General features: G+C 30.3%; 2 protein-coding genes across 5 annotated transcripts in view; one reads left to right on the top strand and one right to left on the bottom strand.

Moving 5' to 3' along the window:
- The window catches only part of LOC146533513 (proton-coupled zinc antiporter SLC30A2-like), a 28,404-nt gene extending 18,443 nt beyond the window's left edge, over nt 1-9,961 (top strand). For both annotated transcript variants that reach the window (XM_085194411.1, XM_085194412.1), the window contains exons 4-9: nt 4,751-4,942; nt 5,392-5,569; nt 5,868-5,961; nt 6,129-6,253; nt 6,610-6,886; nt 7,134-9,961. In XM_085194411.1, coding sequence (XP_085050537.1) covers nt 4,751-4,942; nt 5,392-5,569; nt 5,868-5,961; nt 6,129-6,253; nt 6,610-6,856 — 836 coding nt within the window. In that variant the 3' untranslated portion in view covers nt 6,857-6,886; nt 7,134-9,961. The remainder of the gene's footprint in view (nt 1-4,750; nt 4,943-5,391; nt 5,570-5,867; nt 5,962-6,128; nt 6,254-6,609; nt 6,887-7,133) is intronic.
- A 635-nt stretch (nt 9,962-10,596) lies between these two features.
- lolal (longitudinals lacking protein-like) lies at nt 10,597-16,274 on the bottom strand. 3 transcript variants are annotated; one of them, XM_085194815.1, is made up of 5 exons: nt 16,116-16,274; nt 15,754-15,870; nt 14,509-14,595; nt 13,897-14,043; nt 10,597-13,202 (listed from the first exon to the last, which is right to left on the bottom strand). In XM_085194815.1, the coding sequence occupies exons 2-5, from the start codon at nt 15,847-15,849 to the stop codon at nt 13,146-13,148; spliced, it is 387 nt and encodes a 128-aa protein (XP_085050941.1). In that variant the 5' UTR covers nt 15,850-15,870; nt 16,116-16,274; the 3' UTR covers nt 10,597-13,145. The 3 variants fall into 3 exon arrangements, with proteins under 3 accessions (XP_085050941.1, XP_085050939.1, XP_085050940.1); XM_085194813.1 differs by having other exon boundaries at nt 10,597-10,778; XM_085194814.1 differs by lacking the exon at nt 16,116-16,274 and adding an exon at nt 15,965-16,105 and having other exon boundaries at nt 10,597-10,778.
- Nucleotides 16,275-16,517: the final 243 nt, after the last annotated feature.

Here is a 16,517-nt window from a genome sequence, read left to right as displayed (position 1 = left end):
TTATCTTAAGTGCTTTGCAAACATACATTATATGAATAATTCAGTAGTTAAGGCGGGCGAAGCCGCGAGCAGGTCGCTAGTATCTTATAAAACAAAGTCGCTTTTTGTGTCTGTCTGAACTTTCTAACTCTTCTTCTTCTAAACCACCCAACGGATTTGGATGTGGTTTTCACCATTAGGTCGAGTATTTCTCAGGGAAGGTTTATATATAGTTTATTATTTGTACATTCTTATGTAAATTAACATAAATACGATAAATGTGTATAAAGTCCTACCCGCTGAGACACTTTGGCGCATGCGCTGCTTTAATGGTAAATACTACATGAAAAAAATGTACTGGAGTAATGTTCCTCTTAATAAGATCTACAAAAAAGTCCGCGATGGCATATTCGTATTTTTTAAAAATGACGTGTAGTAATCATATTTCTGTCTAAAAATAGTAATTTCAATATATTTTTTATTGTGAGGGATATTTCTCCATAATGGTATTAATCCTTATCCTTTAAAATACTTTATTAAATTTCTACGTTAAACGAAGATAAAATTTGCTTTTTAAACTATTTCGAAATTGCGAATAGTTTTAGAGAAAAACGCATTTAATTATTGACACATCACGCCGTTCACACATCAACTGTATCGAGTCAAGTTTCACTTATCCCTTACTCTCAGCATATAAATAAGTATATTAGTTACGTTGGCCATTTAATGTAGATCAAAACTGTCTCTTCTGTTTTTCATTTTAATAAGTACTTTAGAAGTTGTTACAATATCAAAAAATCCTTGCTGCGAAACGCGCCTCACGACGTTATGCTTATACAAGCGAGTCCGCCGCGCCCGCCTGCCTTACACGCATCGGTGGTTCAGTGGTAGAATGCTCGCCTGCCACGCGGGCAGCCCGGGTTCAATTCCCGGCCGATGCATTCTATTTAATTTTCGTCACAGGCAGCCACGTAGTGCTTGCTTTTCATCAGGGACAGAATACCCTCTTCAGCATTAACTACAAGCTCGAAAAAAAAAACCCGCCTGTCTTTATAGCTACGAAGATTTAGATGCGTTTGCACGTATTGGATAATTCGAGCTGAATGTATTATTTAATGTCATTTAACTATCTAAAAATAGCAATTTAAATATATTTTAATAAGTACTTGAAAAGATTAGTATCACAGATTTAAAATTACGGTACCTACTAAAAAATCCTTGCTGTGTAAAACAATTGGAAAATCCTTATTGAAACTACGAAAATGCGGGTTGCATTAGGGTTTAATTAATTTTCACATTATCTTAAGTGCTTTGCAAACATACATTATATGAATAATCCAGTAGTAAAAGCGGGCGAAGCCGCAATAGGGTCGCTAGTTATGTTATAAAAATTAATCCTTATCTAAGACATGCGGACGCCTTGATAAAATATTTTGTCGACGCGTGAGATAAATAAAAATTTTAAAAATAGTGTAAAATAATAAATAAGCAAAATTGTTCGAGTTTCCCTTCGACAACGGTAATAGAGGATAATAAATCTAGAATAAAAGTACAAGAAACTTTTAAGGAATTGATCAATTGAATATTAGTTTTAATTGTATAAAATATATAAAAATGTCAGGGCTGTTAAATAAAACTGGCATAGAATTTATTTTTACTATAGTTTACTATAAAATTGTTAATTTATATAAAATCCTATAATATACCGTAGTAAAGGGGGGTGAACCATGAAATATCAGTGGCCAATAAACCTCTTAGTAAAACGATACCTACGAGTATGCCATTATAGGTTGTTTACATGGATCGTTAGAGATTATAGTGTTAACATTGCCGATTTATTATGTTAACATGTTGGTAGTTAACGGTGTTTAGATACGTGAAAGATATTTTACAGGGAGGACGTTGACTTTAGCTTTGAACTGATTATTTTTTTGTGTAATGGGGTTTTTTTTGGCTTCATGGTTTTGTAAGTAATAGTTCTGGGGTACCAAACTATTTTGGGGCAGAAGGAAGAGAAGGAGTTTCTTTCCCGCATGGTTAATTAAAAAAAAATCTTGATTTCCATACTTTCAGAAGATTCCAACGTTGTCAAGTATGAAGTAGTAAAAAGTTGCCACAAAAACTTGATATGTAAATGGAAAATGTAATTAAAATATAGCATTGCATAACAATCTAGCTTTTCGATTAAAATTTATAATTAAAAATTTTGCTGCGAATTCGTAAAGGAATATTTCAAATCGCATTCTATTTCTACACCACGTTTCTAAACGAACGCAGAAAGTTTTGCTTGTTATTGAAACTTTTACAGGAGTTATTAATTATAAGTTGTCGTCGCTGTTGTAGTTTAGTTGCGAGTTATCCATATAGCTTCGCATGGAGTACACACTATTATATATAACTAGCGGACCCGGACGCGGCTACGCCTGCTTGAAATATAAGAATATAATTTTTATAGAAATATAACATCAATCTAGATGAAATGCTAAAAGTGACTATTATATTTATTTTCATAAGGATGAATATCAAAATGACGCGGTAACGAACGCGGTCGCGTAGCGACGACGGTTGTTATTAACATGGCAGAGTAAATTGCATGTCAATTTAGAAAGTATTTTAAATTATTAGAATATATGTGTAATATAATATTATATAGCCTATAGCACTTCTGAAGAATGCAGCTTTCATACAAAACAAAAACAAAGTAAATCGATCCAGTAGATCCAGAGATCATAGCGTTCAAACAAACAAACAAACAAACTCTTCCGCTTTATTATATTAGTATATATAGATTAACTAGTGGACCCGGACGCGGCTACGCCTGCTTGAACTATAAGAATATTTATTAAATATATTTATGAAATTATTTTCAGTTTTCAATAGAATTAGTAAGAAAATATAAGCTGAATAATCAAAAAGAATAATAAGTAGAGACGTATTATTAGAATATCTAAGTTATTGAAATGAATCAACAAAAGTAGTAAAAATAACTGAAGGATATTCTTAATATTAGAAAAAGTACCTAAAGTTTTCCGTGCGTGCGAACATAGGTACTCGTAGATATCGACTCTATGAAATAACTAAACATTTCTCCTTATTAAGTAGGATAATTTTAGCGGGCAATATCAAATAAAATAAGAAAAGAACCAAAGTGTAGCTTAAATTAATTATAAACAGCAAATAATTACATAAACATTTACAATAGTTCGAAAATTTATAAAACCGTCAACGTCATCTGCCCGTAAGCTAGGTCATTTGGAATCAGTGACATCTCCTTAATTATTTATTAGAATGCTATACAGTAAACTATAATTTCAATCTAGATAAAATGTTAAGAGTGACTATTCATAAGGATGAATATCAAAATGTCGCGGTAACGGTTGCGTAGCGACGCGACGGTTGTTATTAACATGGCAGAATAAATTGCATGTCAAATTAGAAAGTATTTTAAAATATATTAGTTTATATGTGTAATGTAATGTTATATAGCCTATAGCACTTCGGAAGAATGCAGCTTTCATACAAAACAAAAACAATGAAAATCGGCCCAGTAGATCCAGAGATCTTAGCGTTCAAACAAACAAACAAACAAACAAACAAACAAACAAACAAACTCTTTCGCTTTATTATATTAGTATAGATAGTATAGATAATTGTTGGCTTATATATGGGGAAATAAATATATTTTAGATAGGCCCTTATACTCAGACCCTTAGCACTTAGGCCTTTTGATCTGCTGAAGCTTGACAAACCTCATCACGTACATAGTACTACTATAGGAAGTGAAAATGTAGGGTAGAACTAGGATAGATTCTATATTATATTTCACCAGAAAAATAAAATAGTTCCATAATAGTATTCCAATTTTCATAATACGTATATGTAATCGGAGTTTAATAACGTAATTAAGCATTTTGGATGTGTCATATAATATTAATCCTTAGTTATTCAGCTTTTACTCAGACCATGAGGGCAATTGGTTAGAATATATAGTGATTTCTCACTATCATTTTTAAATTCTTTTCACCTACTTTACTGTACGTTTTCATCAAGGAATGTGGTATATTAATTAACAAACGTTATCGGAAATTAGGTTTAATAAGCGTCACGTGTTTAATTTTATCAGTGTGACAGTCACTAATGAAATATAGTTGATATAAATATTCTTATCAAATTAAACAGTTTGTGATAACGTAATATAGACATTAATCTTTTTAATGCTGATTATAAAACATTTCTTGTTATGAGTTACGGTTACCTACTGATCTAGTGACTAGTAGTAAATAAAATTTTGCTCCATTATTATTTTTTTATCTTCACATTGTATCCTGCACATAGGGGGTTGGCAGAGAAAAGCTGGGAACGTAGGGTTAAGAGTGAAGACACTTCCGTATTTTTCCATGTATCCCCACTTTAATATTCCGGAGAATTGCGTATTGAGTGGCAGAACTAGAGCGAGGAAATTAAAATATTAAATATTCCATTTCATCGAGTGGGAATCGAACCCACTACTTGCTGCGTTTACCGTCGCACGCGTGTGTCACTGCGCCTCGACTGCACGCGTGTGTCACGGCAGGTAGTGGGTTCGATTACTTGCATGTTACCAGAGCAGGGAAAATAATTCATTTTACCGAGTGATAATCGAACCAAAACCATTGCGCTTATATTCTGACGTTGCACCGCTGCACCAAGGCGGGGTTATTTTCTTATTACGAAAACAAAATATTTTATTAGGATAATAATTATTTCTTAAGGTATTTCTTCTTTCTTCCAGAGGTGCTAGGAGCGATGACATCGGTTCTCCTAATATGGGCATTGACTGGTATATTTGTATACGTAGCGGCACTGCGCATACGCACCGGCGAGTACAACATAGAGCCGGACATGATGATGCTGGTGTCCGGCTGTGGGGTAGTGTTTAATGTGATCCTGGCTTTAGTTTTACATGGATGTGCCTCAGATATTGGTAAGTACCTAATAGTATTTTTTAATTTTTAATATCTTTAATATTTGTGAGGTAAGGCTAAGGTTGCTCAACTTTCGGCCCATAAAATTAAAAAAATATTTCCCACTTATTATAAGAATAATTTCTTCAAGTACTATATATTTTGTATTTTTATTATCAAATATTCTATAAAATCCTTCTCAAAATAATAGCTCTAACTAATTAACAAATCCTAGAATTTGCACCTAAACATTCGTTGAATTATTTAATATTTTCATTTCCTGTAACAAGATAAAGAGCGATGTTGAATTCTGCCACTCAACACGCAGTCCCGAACATGCGGTAGGCGTGAGGAACGTAGTGTCTTAGCACTAAATTCCCTCTGCCTACTCTGCTATATGCGGGATACAGTGTGAAGCTAAACATACTTTTAACTTTATTTGAACCTAAATCCATAAAATATTATATAGCTCACCATCACACCCACGGTGGGGCAGCCTGTGCCCACTCCCATACGGAAACACCGCGGGGCTTCCGCTTCTTCAGGAAAAGAGAGCAAAAGCAAAGTAACGGCGCTTTAATTAATGGAGACTACACTATGAAGGACTTGTCCAGTACCGAAGCACATGTCTCAGGATCCACGGCTAGGTAATATATTCATTATTCTATATTTATATTCTATTCTATTCTAGTTCTCTGTGGAATCATCAACTTATATACAATAAAACATAATAGGATTTAAGTTGTTAAATGTTTGAGAAGCTGTAATTTTTCGAATTAAAATTGTATTTCGATATGGAAATGATTATGAATACTTTTACAATCCATGACTATGCTTATTGTTAGCTCTATTATAGAAACTTTTACTTTGACTTTAATAAATGTATATATTCCTATATTTATTTTGATATTGTTTGTATATTCAATATTATATTTTACATTTCAGAAATATAAATCTTCGAGCCGCTCTCATTCATGTGATAGGTGATTTAATACAAAGTTGTGGGGTACTGCTCGCCGCAGTTATAATAAAAATATACGTAAGTTAAATTTTGTATATAACAAAAACGGATTTTCCTAGATTTCGTTCAGATTCGAGATATTACGTGTTAAATGGCAGAAGTCATCGCCGCAAAATAAAAAGTTCATAGTTTTAGTAGTTAACGTTTTTTGACGCTTAAACTTTATAGTTTTGTTTGTATTTCAGCCTTCAGCAAAAGTGATAGATCCCATATGCACGTTCGTGTTCAGCGTGCTCGTGCTGATGACGTCGGCGCGCGTGGTGCGCGACGCGCTGTCCATGCTCATGCAGGCCGTGCCTAGGGATTTTAAGTATGATTGATATATTTTTATTGTTTATCATTTTCACGCTTTATCTCGCTTATAGTAGAGTAAGCAAAGAGATGAGAGTGTTAATCTAATTTATTGGCCACTTGCCATCCAGATTGAAAATGGAGTGCTGGGATATAAGTATAACGCCGTGTCTTTTTTTACAAACGTTTATTTACTGTCACCTGTCGGGTTTTCTGTTTGTAATCAAAACTTACAAGTTAATTTTTTATTTTAATTATATTATGCTGATTTACGTTTAATTCCTTAGAAATGGTTAGTTGTTTTGTTTAAGAATGTATTTAGGGCTTTCTACGTAATAAGGGATTAATTGAGTTTTGACACCTCTTTCACCGTAGATACCGCGAGTGCGTGTCGGCTTTGTCGGCAGTGCCGGGCGTGCGGCACGTGCACTCTGTGCACGCGTGGGCGCTGTCTACACAGCACACCGTGCTGACCGCGCACGTGGCCGTGGACGAGCTAGCGGACTGGCGCGCCGTACTAGCCGCGTGCCAGCGCGTGGCCCGACAGCGCGCCGCGCACGCCGCCCTGCAGGTGGAGCCCTACTCCGCGCGCGCCTCCTGCGCAGAGTGCGCGCCGCCCTGACGCCCGCCACCCGCCGCGGCGCCCCGCCCGGTACGTATTTAGGCGCGCGCCCTACAGGTGGAGCCCTACGCCGCGTGCGTTGCCTGCGCCGATCTAACTAGGTCACGACTGGCCTCATATTTCAGTTTAAGAAATTAATTTTAATATCTTAAAAGTAAATAGATTTATTATTATCTAGATTAATAGAAATTATTTAAGTATGTAAAATTTATATTTTTGAAATAAATTTCAAAAAATGTTAATATTTACTTAGTTTTACCAACTTTTTCTATTTCAGATTGCGGAGTAATGTGGCTGGCAACCAACACACGTGTATACAAATGGCAAAAGTGATAATTATTAAATATTATTATAGAAACAATGTGCTTGAGGACCTTTGAATGTCGTAGCAAACGAGTCATTTATTAAGACTTAGAAAATAATATTTAAAAAAAAACTTAATATGTACTTAATATATTTATTGTTAATTATATCAGTAAGGAACTATTTATTTAAATGAATGAAATTAATTATCTTTTAAAAGCTAGCAAAATGTAATTTTTACTTATAAAAATGAAATTCAGGTTTTCTTAAACGGTTTTAAATAATCATTTCGGAATATAAACTATGAGGTTTTTTTTTAAATATGAAGAATTTGTTTTTTATTTACTTTTTTCAAGTACAATATAGCTTTAGATTAGCAAAGATTAGTATTTATAGTGCCAAAGTTAAAAAAATATTGACATTTGTATTATTAAAAAAAATAAATAAGGGGTTTTGTGACAAGCTTTTTAAAAAATTATACTAAACACTTGTTGACCCGCATTGTAATGATATTAGATATGACTTATGATATTTTGTAATTATTTATTGTTAATATATGTGTATATGTAATTTAAATATACTGTTTTGTTTATTAATTTTACACATATGTATATTACTTTGGTCTGTTCACATTTTTTTTAATTTTATGAATTAACTCAGATTCACAAATACTATTTAATTTATTAAAATATTTTATTTTACACTTGACAATCTTTTCTACAGATCAATAAAATTTCAAATGGTTGGGGACTTGTATTTTTTTACATTCTTAATAAACAAAACAATATATTTATAATCGTTATAATATATAAGTGTAGTTGACGCTATGATAGTTAAGTAAATACAACTAATTACACAGACTGTCCGTTTGTTGAATATTTTTTGACTAATATATTTAAATGTGACTTAGTTGTTATTTTTTTTTATTTCGTAAGTGAAAAATGTTCTTTAATTTCTAGGATACAGGTTCAAGTCGAAGTATAGCTGTAAATATTATATGTATACGTTGAATAATATGACTTTGTAGTTGTAAATAGTATAGTTATATAATCAATTCTTGTATTCCCAAAGAGAAGTTGTTATATAGTTTTTTTTTGTCGCTGCCTTTTTAAAGTGCTTATGGAATATTGCATTTTTTTATAGCTTTAATAATACAAAAAAGTTTTTTTTGGTTATGGGTGATGGTTCTTGGTTGTAAGTGACAGATCTTATCAAGAGTTATTCTCTTCTTCTGTTCTGTTCTGTTCTTTCTAATATGGCGTTCCGAGCGTGCCAGTTGAGCACAAAATCACTTCGCCAGTGTCACGTTGAATGGAGAACTCACGAAAGAGGTATTCTCTTCTTAAGATTTTTTTAAATTGGATGAAAATGAAGTACTGTTTCAATTTCTTCTGTAGTCTATATCTATATTGTCGAAGCGTGAACCTACTGCCCTTGCCGGAAAGACAAGGATGACCAAAGAAATTAAGGGTTGTCTTATGTTTGCAATGTTTCACTAAGAATCCTTAATGCACTTTCTAATCATGTTCGAATAAAAACACTGAATGGCGTTGAAATATTGATATGTTCATACAATATTAAAAGATTTTAACATTTTGTGTTCTGTTACATGTCTTTTTATCTTTTGCCTAATTACAACTCCTATAAAATTCTTTCTTCTGAAATTTGAACCAATAGCCACAACATATACTCTACATGTTTTTTTTAAATAATAATAAAAAAATGCAATGTTTTATAACATTATTTAAATGTAAAATAAATGGATGAGTAAAATGCAATGATGTGCTCAAATAGTGAATTTATTGTGATAGTTTTGTAGATATTATTACTATATTTATTTTATATTGATGTATGGAGAATGATAAAGACATGCATCTAAAATAACTTCATTAAGAGCAGAAACTGGTTAGCATTCCATGGTTAGGTTTCAGTGTTCCATTGCAGAGTGAGGAGCTCAGAGTAGTGCCTGGGTCAAGTGTGGTTGTAAAGGGGCCGAGCCAGAATTAGACAAATTTTAATTGCAATTGACAATTAAATATTAGTAGTTCATTGTTTGATTGTCAACAAATCAATCGCAATTAAAATTTAATGAAAATAGTAATTTTTTTTGTCAAATGCAATAAAGTGTTTCCTAACTTTGAATTGAGTTCCTCCACCCATACTAAATTTAAAATTATGCTACTAATGCCGCCTTTCAAATATGTTCTAGAAATCTTTAATGTTATTATAAAGAGATTACTTACTATCGGTTATAAACTAGAATCTCCACTGTTCGAGCTCCTCTCTTAATGCTGTAAATAAATAATCTTCCAAAACTAGTATTGTATTTTCGATTCAGTTTAAAAAATTAAATGTATGATAATTAAGCTTAATGTTTATTTTAGAGGCACTGTTTAATAAGAGATATATTTTTGTTTATTTTTTGAGTAAAACTTCTATACCTAATTAATATATTAATATTGTTATTTGTTACATAGATTTTATGTTTGCCAAACTTTGTAGTGACTGATATTATTTAATTTTTTATGTCACTTATGAAATTTGTGAATGTACTTAATTTTGAATTATATTTTAATATATTGTTTGTTGTCTTTGGTTCATATATTTTGTTGTTTTTTTTTAAATTGTATGAAAATAATAAAAAAAATGTATATTTTAATGTTTCTCCTGCCAAAACATATTGTCTAACACTATTTTTGTAAATTATTTATTAAAGCTCAGTTATGTTGTATTATATGTGAATGTATTTGCCGTCCGCATAACCTTGTAACCATTGAAGTATCGAATAAACTGTAAAATATGGCTTTCTGTTTTTTTTCATTGACAATTTTTATCGACCCCCAGACAATATACAAATGATTAAAAAAATGCAATGTAATGAAAATGATAAAATCGCATAAGATCTTAGAGTAGGAATGATATTATCTTGGAACTGGACTTTAACTTTGAACTGGATAGGTTAGTCGAATTTTATATTCAGGACTATTATTTTTTTAGAAAAAATTCTGGCACAGGTCACCCACCTGCCGACACCATGCAAACTAGAATTTATTAACTATAAAATTAAATATTATTAGATTACAATTTTGTAGGTAGATTAATATCATCTATTCTTGCCGGGAACACTGACAAATCGTTCCATACTATACCTTTAGTGTTAATTATAAACGAATATTAAAAGATCACGATAATTGAGAGTTCAGATTAGTATAAAAATTACATGATAATAGTTGTTTCATAATACAAACTTGTCTTAAGTTCGGGTAGGGTTTTGTACTGCTCGAGGTCTATTTTCTATAACAATTAATTCACAGAATGCAATGTGTAGTTTCCCCAATTACTATAAAGAAGTTTAATTTTCGACTTTTATAAAGCCCTCTCCAGACCTCTCTCTCATAAAAACTTTGTACTATGAGATAAATTAAATAAAACTACTATTCTTATCATAATCTTTTTATTATTATATCTAAATTACAAATCTTTTATAATTTCCATCATTAAAAACTAGTTCACGTGATTATTCAGCATTCGTTATTTCGTCTAAAAATATTCGATTTACATTTTTACAATAACCACTATTACTTGGGTTGCGAAATGTTACCAGGTTTCGAAAACAATGCTGAAATAAAAAAATTAAAACCAATGTAATATGGAAAAATAAGAACTTACAATTAAGACGAAGAAAACTTAAATATTTAATAAAAATGAATTACTTTGTGTATGACATGTTACTTGATGTTTTGGAGGTTATAAAATATTTCAAAATAGCTTTTCTATAAATTTAATTTATTTAATTTATTAAATTAAATTTATGCAAAAAATCGCAGTTATTTTTGCTCAAACTGTTTAACATATGGAATATCAGAGATAAAAAAAAAAAATTATGAGAGAATATTTAACATTTTTTGACAATCAAATACAAAAAGTATATTATTGAAAGATATCCGAACTAATATTTATAGCCAATTTTAATTAGAAAAACATAATAAATTCATATATGCCCTCTCGTTTGTACTAAGTTGCATTCAAAACAATACTTAACCTAAGAAAAAAATATGGATAGCTGAATGAATTTTGACAAACAATTAAAAAAAGTAAAAAAAAAGTATTATGCGTATGTTGAGCACAAAATTAAAAAAGTTTAATGATGAAGTGAGTACTCTATGTACTATACAGTGACCTTACAATATAAACAAATATGTATTTATAACATTCCAATACTAAAATGTCGATTTGCAATAATTTTGAAGTGGTGAAACTTAATGTCGAAGTTTGTAATTAAAAATATTCCCAAATAGGAATCGAACCATCGCAGTTAGACACTGTCCCACTGCACCACGATGACCTCAACAACGGCAATAGCAATGTAATAAGCTCATTAAAATTAAAAATTTACTTATAAATAAAAAAAAGTGATTATATATGATAATAATATTAAAATAAAAATTCACAATCGACATATGTATTGGAAAGTATTATAAGGCATCTGTTGGTGGAATAGATCTATAAAAATATTGAAATGTTATTAATAACTAACTAATGTAACAATTTTCTAAAATAGTTTTATATAGTACTGTTGTAATATTTATTAAAGTATATTAGCGTCCATATAATATTTATTATATACTTGTAACTATAGACTTTCTAACAATAATATATTTAAAAAAAAGTTGCTATCAAAAAAATAATAGTTCCAAAAAGAAAAACATACAGTTATTAATAACATTTCAAGACATTTTGGTTGTTTTGATGTGATCGCAAAACAGACTTTAGTATTGGGAATAAAAGCTAAAACTTTGGTCGTTAGGTAACTAGTGGATGCTAAAGTGTGTCAGTGCCACCACATCAACGCAGTCACTATATCAAATACCATATTGCTTTTACGAATCGTTATTTTGATAAAATCGATTTTGTTATATTTATATATCGATTTTCATATATTTTTTTATAGATTCACTGTGTAAAATGCATATAGCAGGGTAGACACGAGGGAAAATAGTATTAGACATTCCTCAGTTCCCAGTTTTCGAGACATTGCGTTTTGAGTGGAGCTCAATACCGCGCTTTGTCTTGTTATCAGTTCGAGGAAACGAAAACAATTCATTCCCTCAAGTGAGAATCAAACCCACCACCGTCGCGTTTACGGTTTAATTATCGATTTTCATATCAAATAAATGACAAATGGTATATATATATATGTATGTATTACTAATTCTACTCAGCTTTTTATATTCTTAGTATAATCTATATTTTGTAAAACTATTTTTTTTAATATTCGTTAGTTATAACGATTCATTAAAGCGCTCACGATATAGTATTAAGTTATATATACCCTATTTATAATTTTTTATTGCATTCACATTTTACAAACACTAATATTTAATCTATATTGGAGGCAAAGGAACGGGTTAAATTTTCGAGATTCTATTACAAAATATTTTCAAATTAAATGAGAACCATATTTTTTTTTATACACGACAATCCAAAAAAAAACTAACAACAATAATTTGTCAAAATTTCACTTCTTATCGTCACTTTCAGCTGAGCCATAATTTTTATTCAAACAATAACTATAATTAAACGGCAAATTCAACTTAAAATCTACTACAAATGCTTCACTTAATTTAGAGCTTTAATATTGAAAAACGGCCAAAAAAATTCAAATGTCAATATGTTTTAGAGAAAAGGTGTCACATAAAATGTTTGTAAAGTATTGCCAGTTGAGAAATGAGTCAAGTAATATCACATTTATATAGCAACTTTCAACTCAATCATAATTTTTATTCAAAACAATAACTGAATAATTAAAAGGCAATAATTAAATTAACATTAAATCACTTTTGAATTAAAAAAATAATGTGTACAGTGTACATTTAAAAAAATACATAATGTTGCCAGTGGAAAAATGGAGTCGAGTGATAAATTGGCATATAAAAATATGTGTATTATGTTACATTGGTGTCACAGGTTTACTAGTCTATAATTGTTAGCCTTCCCGCTTGATGCTTGGCATTTGTGGTGGCGGCTCGGCCAGGCCTTTTACCTATTGACAAAGTAATCATAAATGTTATGTTTCATGCTATATATAAGTGTTAAAACTTTAATAAACATGAATCCTGTATATAATAGTGTATTTAAAGATGCTCTCATATGATACAACACTCTATTCTCCCATTTCCCTCCTAATCTCAGAGGTATTGCATTGTTATGTATCACACCTTGTCTTGTTACCAGAGTGAAGAAATTAAAATATTAAATATTTTATTCCCTTGAGTGGGAATCGAACCCACTACCGTCGTGTTTACAGTCAAATGATTATGCCATGACAACCTTATAATATATAAATATTATTCCATTCGGACGTCAAGTAAAAAAAAAAAAATTTTTCATTTGATTTAAAATATTTACTCTGGATATGAATTGATAATTATCTGACTATAAGTCTTATTTACTGACAAAATGACCAAATGTATTAATTTTGATCCCTTAATTTAGAGGAAGGGTAGGCATTGCACATGGAGTGCAATGCCTACCCTTTCTCTATGTATTCATATATCTGAGTATGGACTCAAAATACTGAATATTGAATAGTGGAACTCATCGTGGAACCTTTAAATCATTTTTAAAAAATTATAACCTTCAATGGATTTTTTGATACAATATTAAATAAAAATAGCTAAGTGACTGTAAACTATTAAAGTAATAAATAATAATTTAAAAAATCTATCAAAACCAACCTTAAGTCGTGCAGCTGTCTTGAGGAAGGCGGGCAACTGTTCCTGAGATACATTTACTTCACCAGCATACATAAATTCAAGTATTGCTTGAAGGTGTAAGTATGAGACATCTTTTAGAATTATTATTGGATGTTTCGAGGGGTTCTCCTAAAAATAATAATAGTAAAAGAAAGTTACAATTTAGAAATAAATTTTACAACAAATTTATCTATTTCAATTTTAAATTTGTTCATGTGTATAAAAAGTCTTATTTAAAAAATTTTTAGCAGTTTTGAAATACATAAATAATTGAAACATAATTATAGTTAATATAATTAACATAAAAGAAGATATATATATTGTACATATACAAAAAGCCATCATGGCACAGTGGCATAGCAAATAACTGTAAATGTTACAGTCGGGGCCTGATTTTCTCACTCTAATAATAGGATAAAGCTTGCTTGAAAGCATTGAGTTCTACTACTCAACATACTTGCTTCATCAATTCTGATGAAAATCGGGACAGGATTATATTAACATTAGGTTTTTTCTGTCTATCCTGCAATTTTATAATATCTGCTTCTTTATAAACATTTGAAGTTTAAAATAATATGACAAATTACAACATACCTCTAATAAGCTTTTAAAATATGGACTGCACGCTGACAGTACCATTTTGTGTGCTTTACAGGTTTGACCCTCACATGCTAGTGTTACCTGGAAATAACACACAAACACCTTATTCTATATTATAGCTATAGTTAGTTTTCCTCTCCTTTTACTTATTGTAAAAGATGAGTTTCACATATTACATACCTTGATAATTTTTAATCATGGCTTCATTCTCATGGCCAGATGAAATTAACTAAAAGTTGTGTATGACACATTCTAAAGATCATCAGGTACAGTGGGCTACATTGAAATGATTAGTATCATGTGATATAGTTTCTAGCCTGCTTCAATAAATGGACTATTGTATGAAAAACGAATATTTAATTTTCAGTAATTTCTGAGATTAGTGATTTCAACCAAAAACACTGTCTCTACTGCCTCCTTGCAGATGTAGAGACTTTGCAGTGTTTTTATTCCATCTTATTAAAATTTGTTTGACCTCAGTGAGTCATTGGAAATGCATTAAGATACAATTAACAGTCCTGGACAATCACGTTGCATTAGAAAGCACCATTTTAAAACAAATGGGAACAAAATACAAACTTCATGCATGATATATTTATTTGTCTTGCAGAATAAAGTATTTTATTATCTAAATTGACAGTCCCTACATATAAACCAACATGTCAAAAGAAGATTTACAGGAAAATAGAATAAAGGTTTATCTTTCTCTTTAAAAAATAAACTAAAATTGTAAACATATATTGTATAGTATTTATGTTAATAATTTTGACACAATAAAGATATTATTTTAAACTTTATATAGATTATCCTAACCCTATTTTATTAGATTGTTCTTCCATCATAAATTATTTTTGTAATTGTAGTCTTGACTGTAACTCAGAGCTACCTACCTCTGTCTTTCTTGTGTGGTGTAACAAACTTCACTAATCATTTTTAATTTTTATTCTTACAGTTGATAGTAACATTGAATGTATAATTTGATTGGATTTTCAGGATAGAGTCATAATTAACTCTCAAACAGAACTTAACTTTTATTGTGATTAATGATACTTTAAACAATACCAATATTTATTTTAAACTTTTTGTGATTTTAAACAACTTATTTACTACAGACCAGACGTATATTGACTATTAAAGAATAAAGTAAAAACATAATTTTACAAAACTAGTATAAGAAATCGAGGTTATAAAAAAATGTTGTTTACAAATATATAATTTTAAATATTACTAAGCACTTACATCGGTAAAACTTTTCTCATCCCGCAAATGTCTAAAGGAAGTCACCATATTCGTCTGGAAGTCGTTCCATTTCAGAAAAAATTGTTGGTCCCCCATATTGAACGTTTTTTTTGGATCCTGTAATTATATATACATGTAAATAAAAAACAATTTCAGTTAACGTAACTTTCAAAGCAATGTTCAAACGTTTAACTGTTATAATTAATGGTACCGTTAATCGTATCTATAAAATCGTAAATATTGTAAGTAGAAATAGTGCATTATAGTTTTCTTCCTACGTCACTATGTGGAATGCATCGCATAGAAAACAAGCTTAGCTACATATTCAATCATAATTTAAATAAATAAACAGTTAAGCATACCGTTTAATCACTTTTGTATAAATTCAAGGCCAATTGATAGTAATATATATATCACACTTAAAGTTAAGCTATCGAATCTGAAAATTAAGACGCCGTCTCGCATAAATTAGCGACTTCTTTCTATTTCTTCAAATTCCTTCATTCTTCTATTCAATGTTGCTAGCTTCTTAACAATTTTTACCAGTTTTGATTAATTAAAAATTAAAAAGCAATAGTTTATCTATCAATGTTAAAAAAGTGGTGGATTTTAGTTAAGGTAAATAGATGAGTTTTCACTATTTATCTTAAATATAGCCTGAATATATTGAAAAATCTAAGTTTTATTACTAATTATAAATATGAAGTATAAAAGCTTCAACATTAATTAATGTTTTATTGTTTATATGAAATTCTTATGTATTT

Source organism: Heliconius melpomene, chromosome 12 (assembly GCF_056956725.1).
Source record: "Heliconius melpomene rosina isolate 202511_hmr_F chromosome 12, ASM5695672v1, whole genome shotgun sequence".
NCBI classification, from domain to species: Eukaryota; Metazoa; Arthropoda; class Insecta; order Lepidoptera; family Nymphalidae; genus Heliconius; species Heliconius melpomene.
The sequence above is the reverse complement of the archived record's forward strand: the minus strand, read 5'-3'. Positions and strand labels throughout refer to the sequence as shown.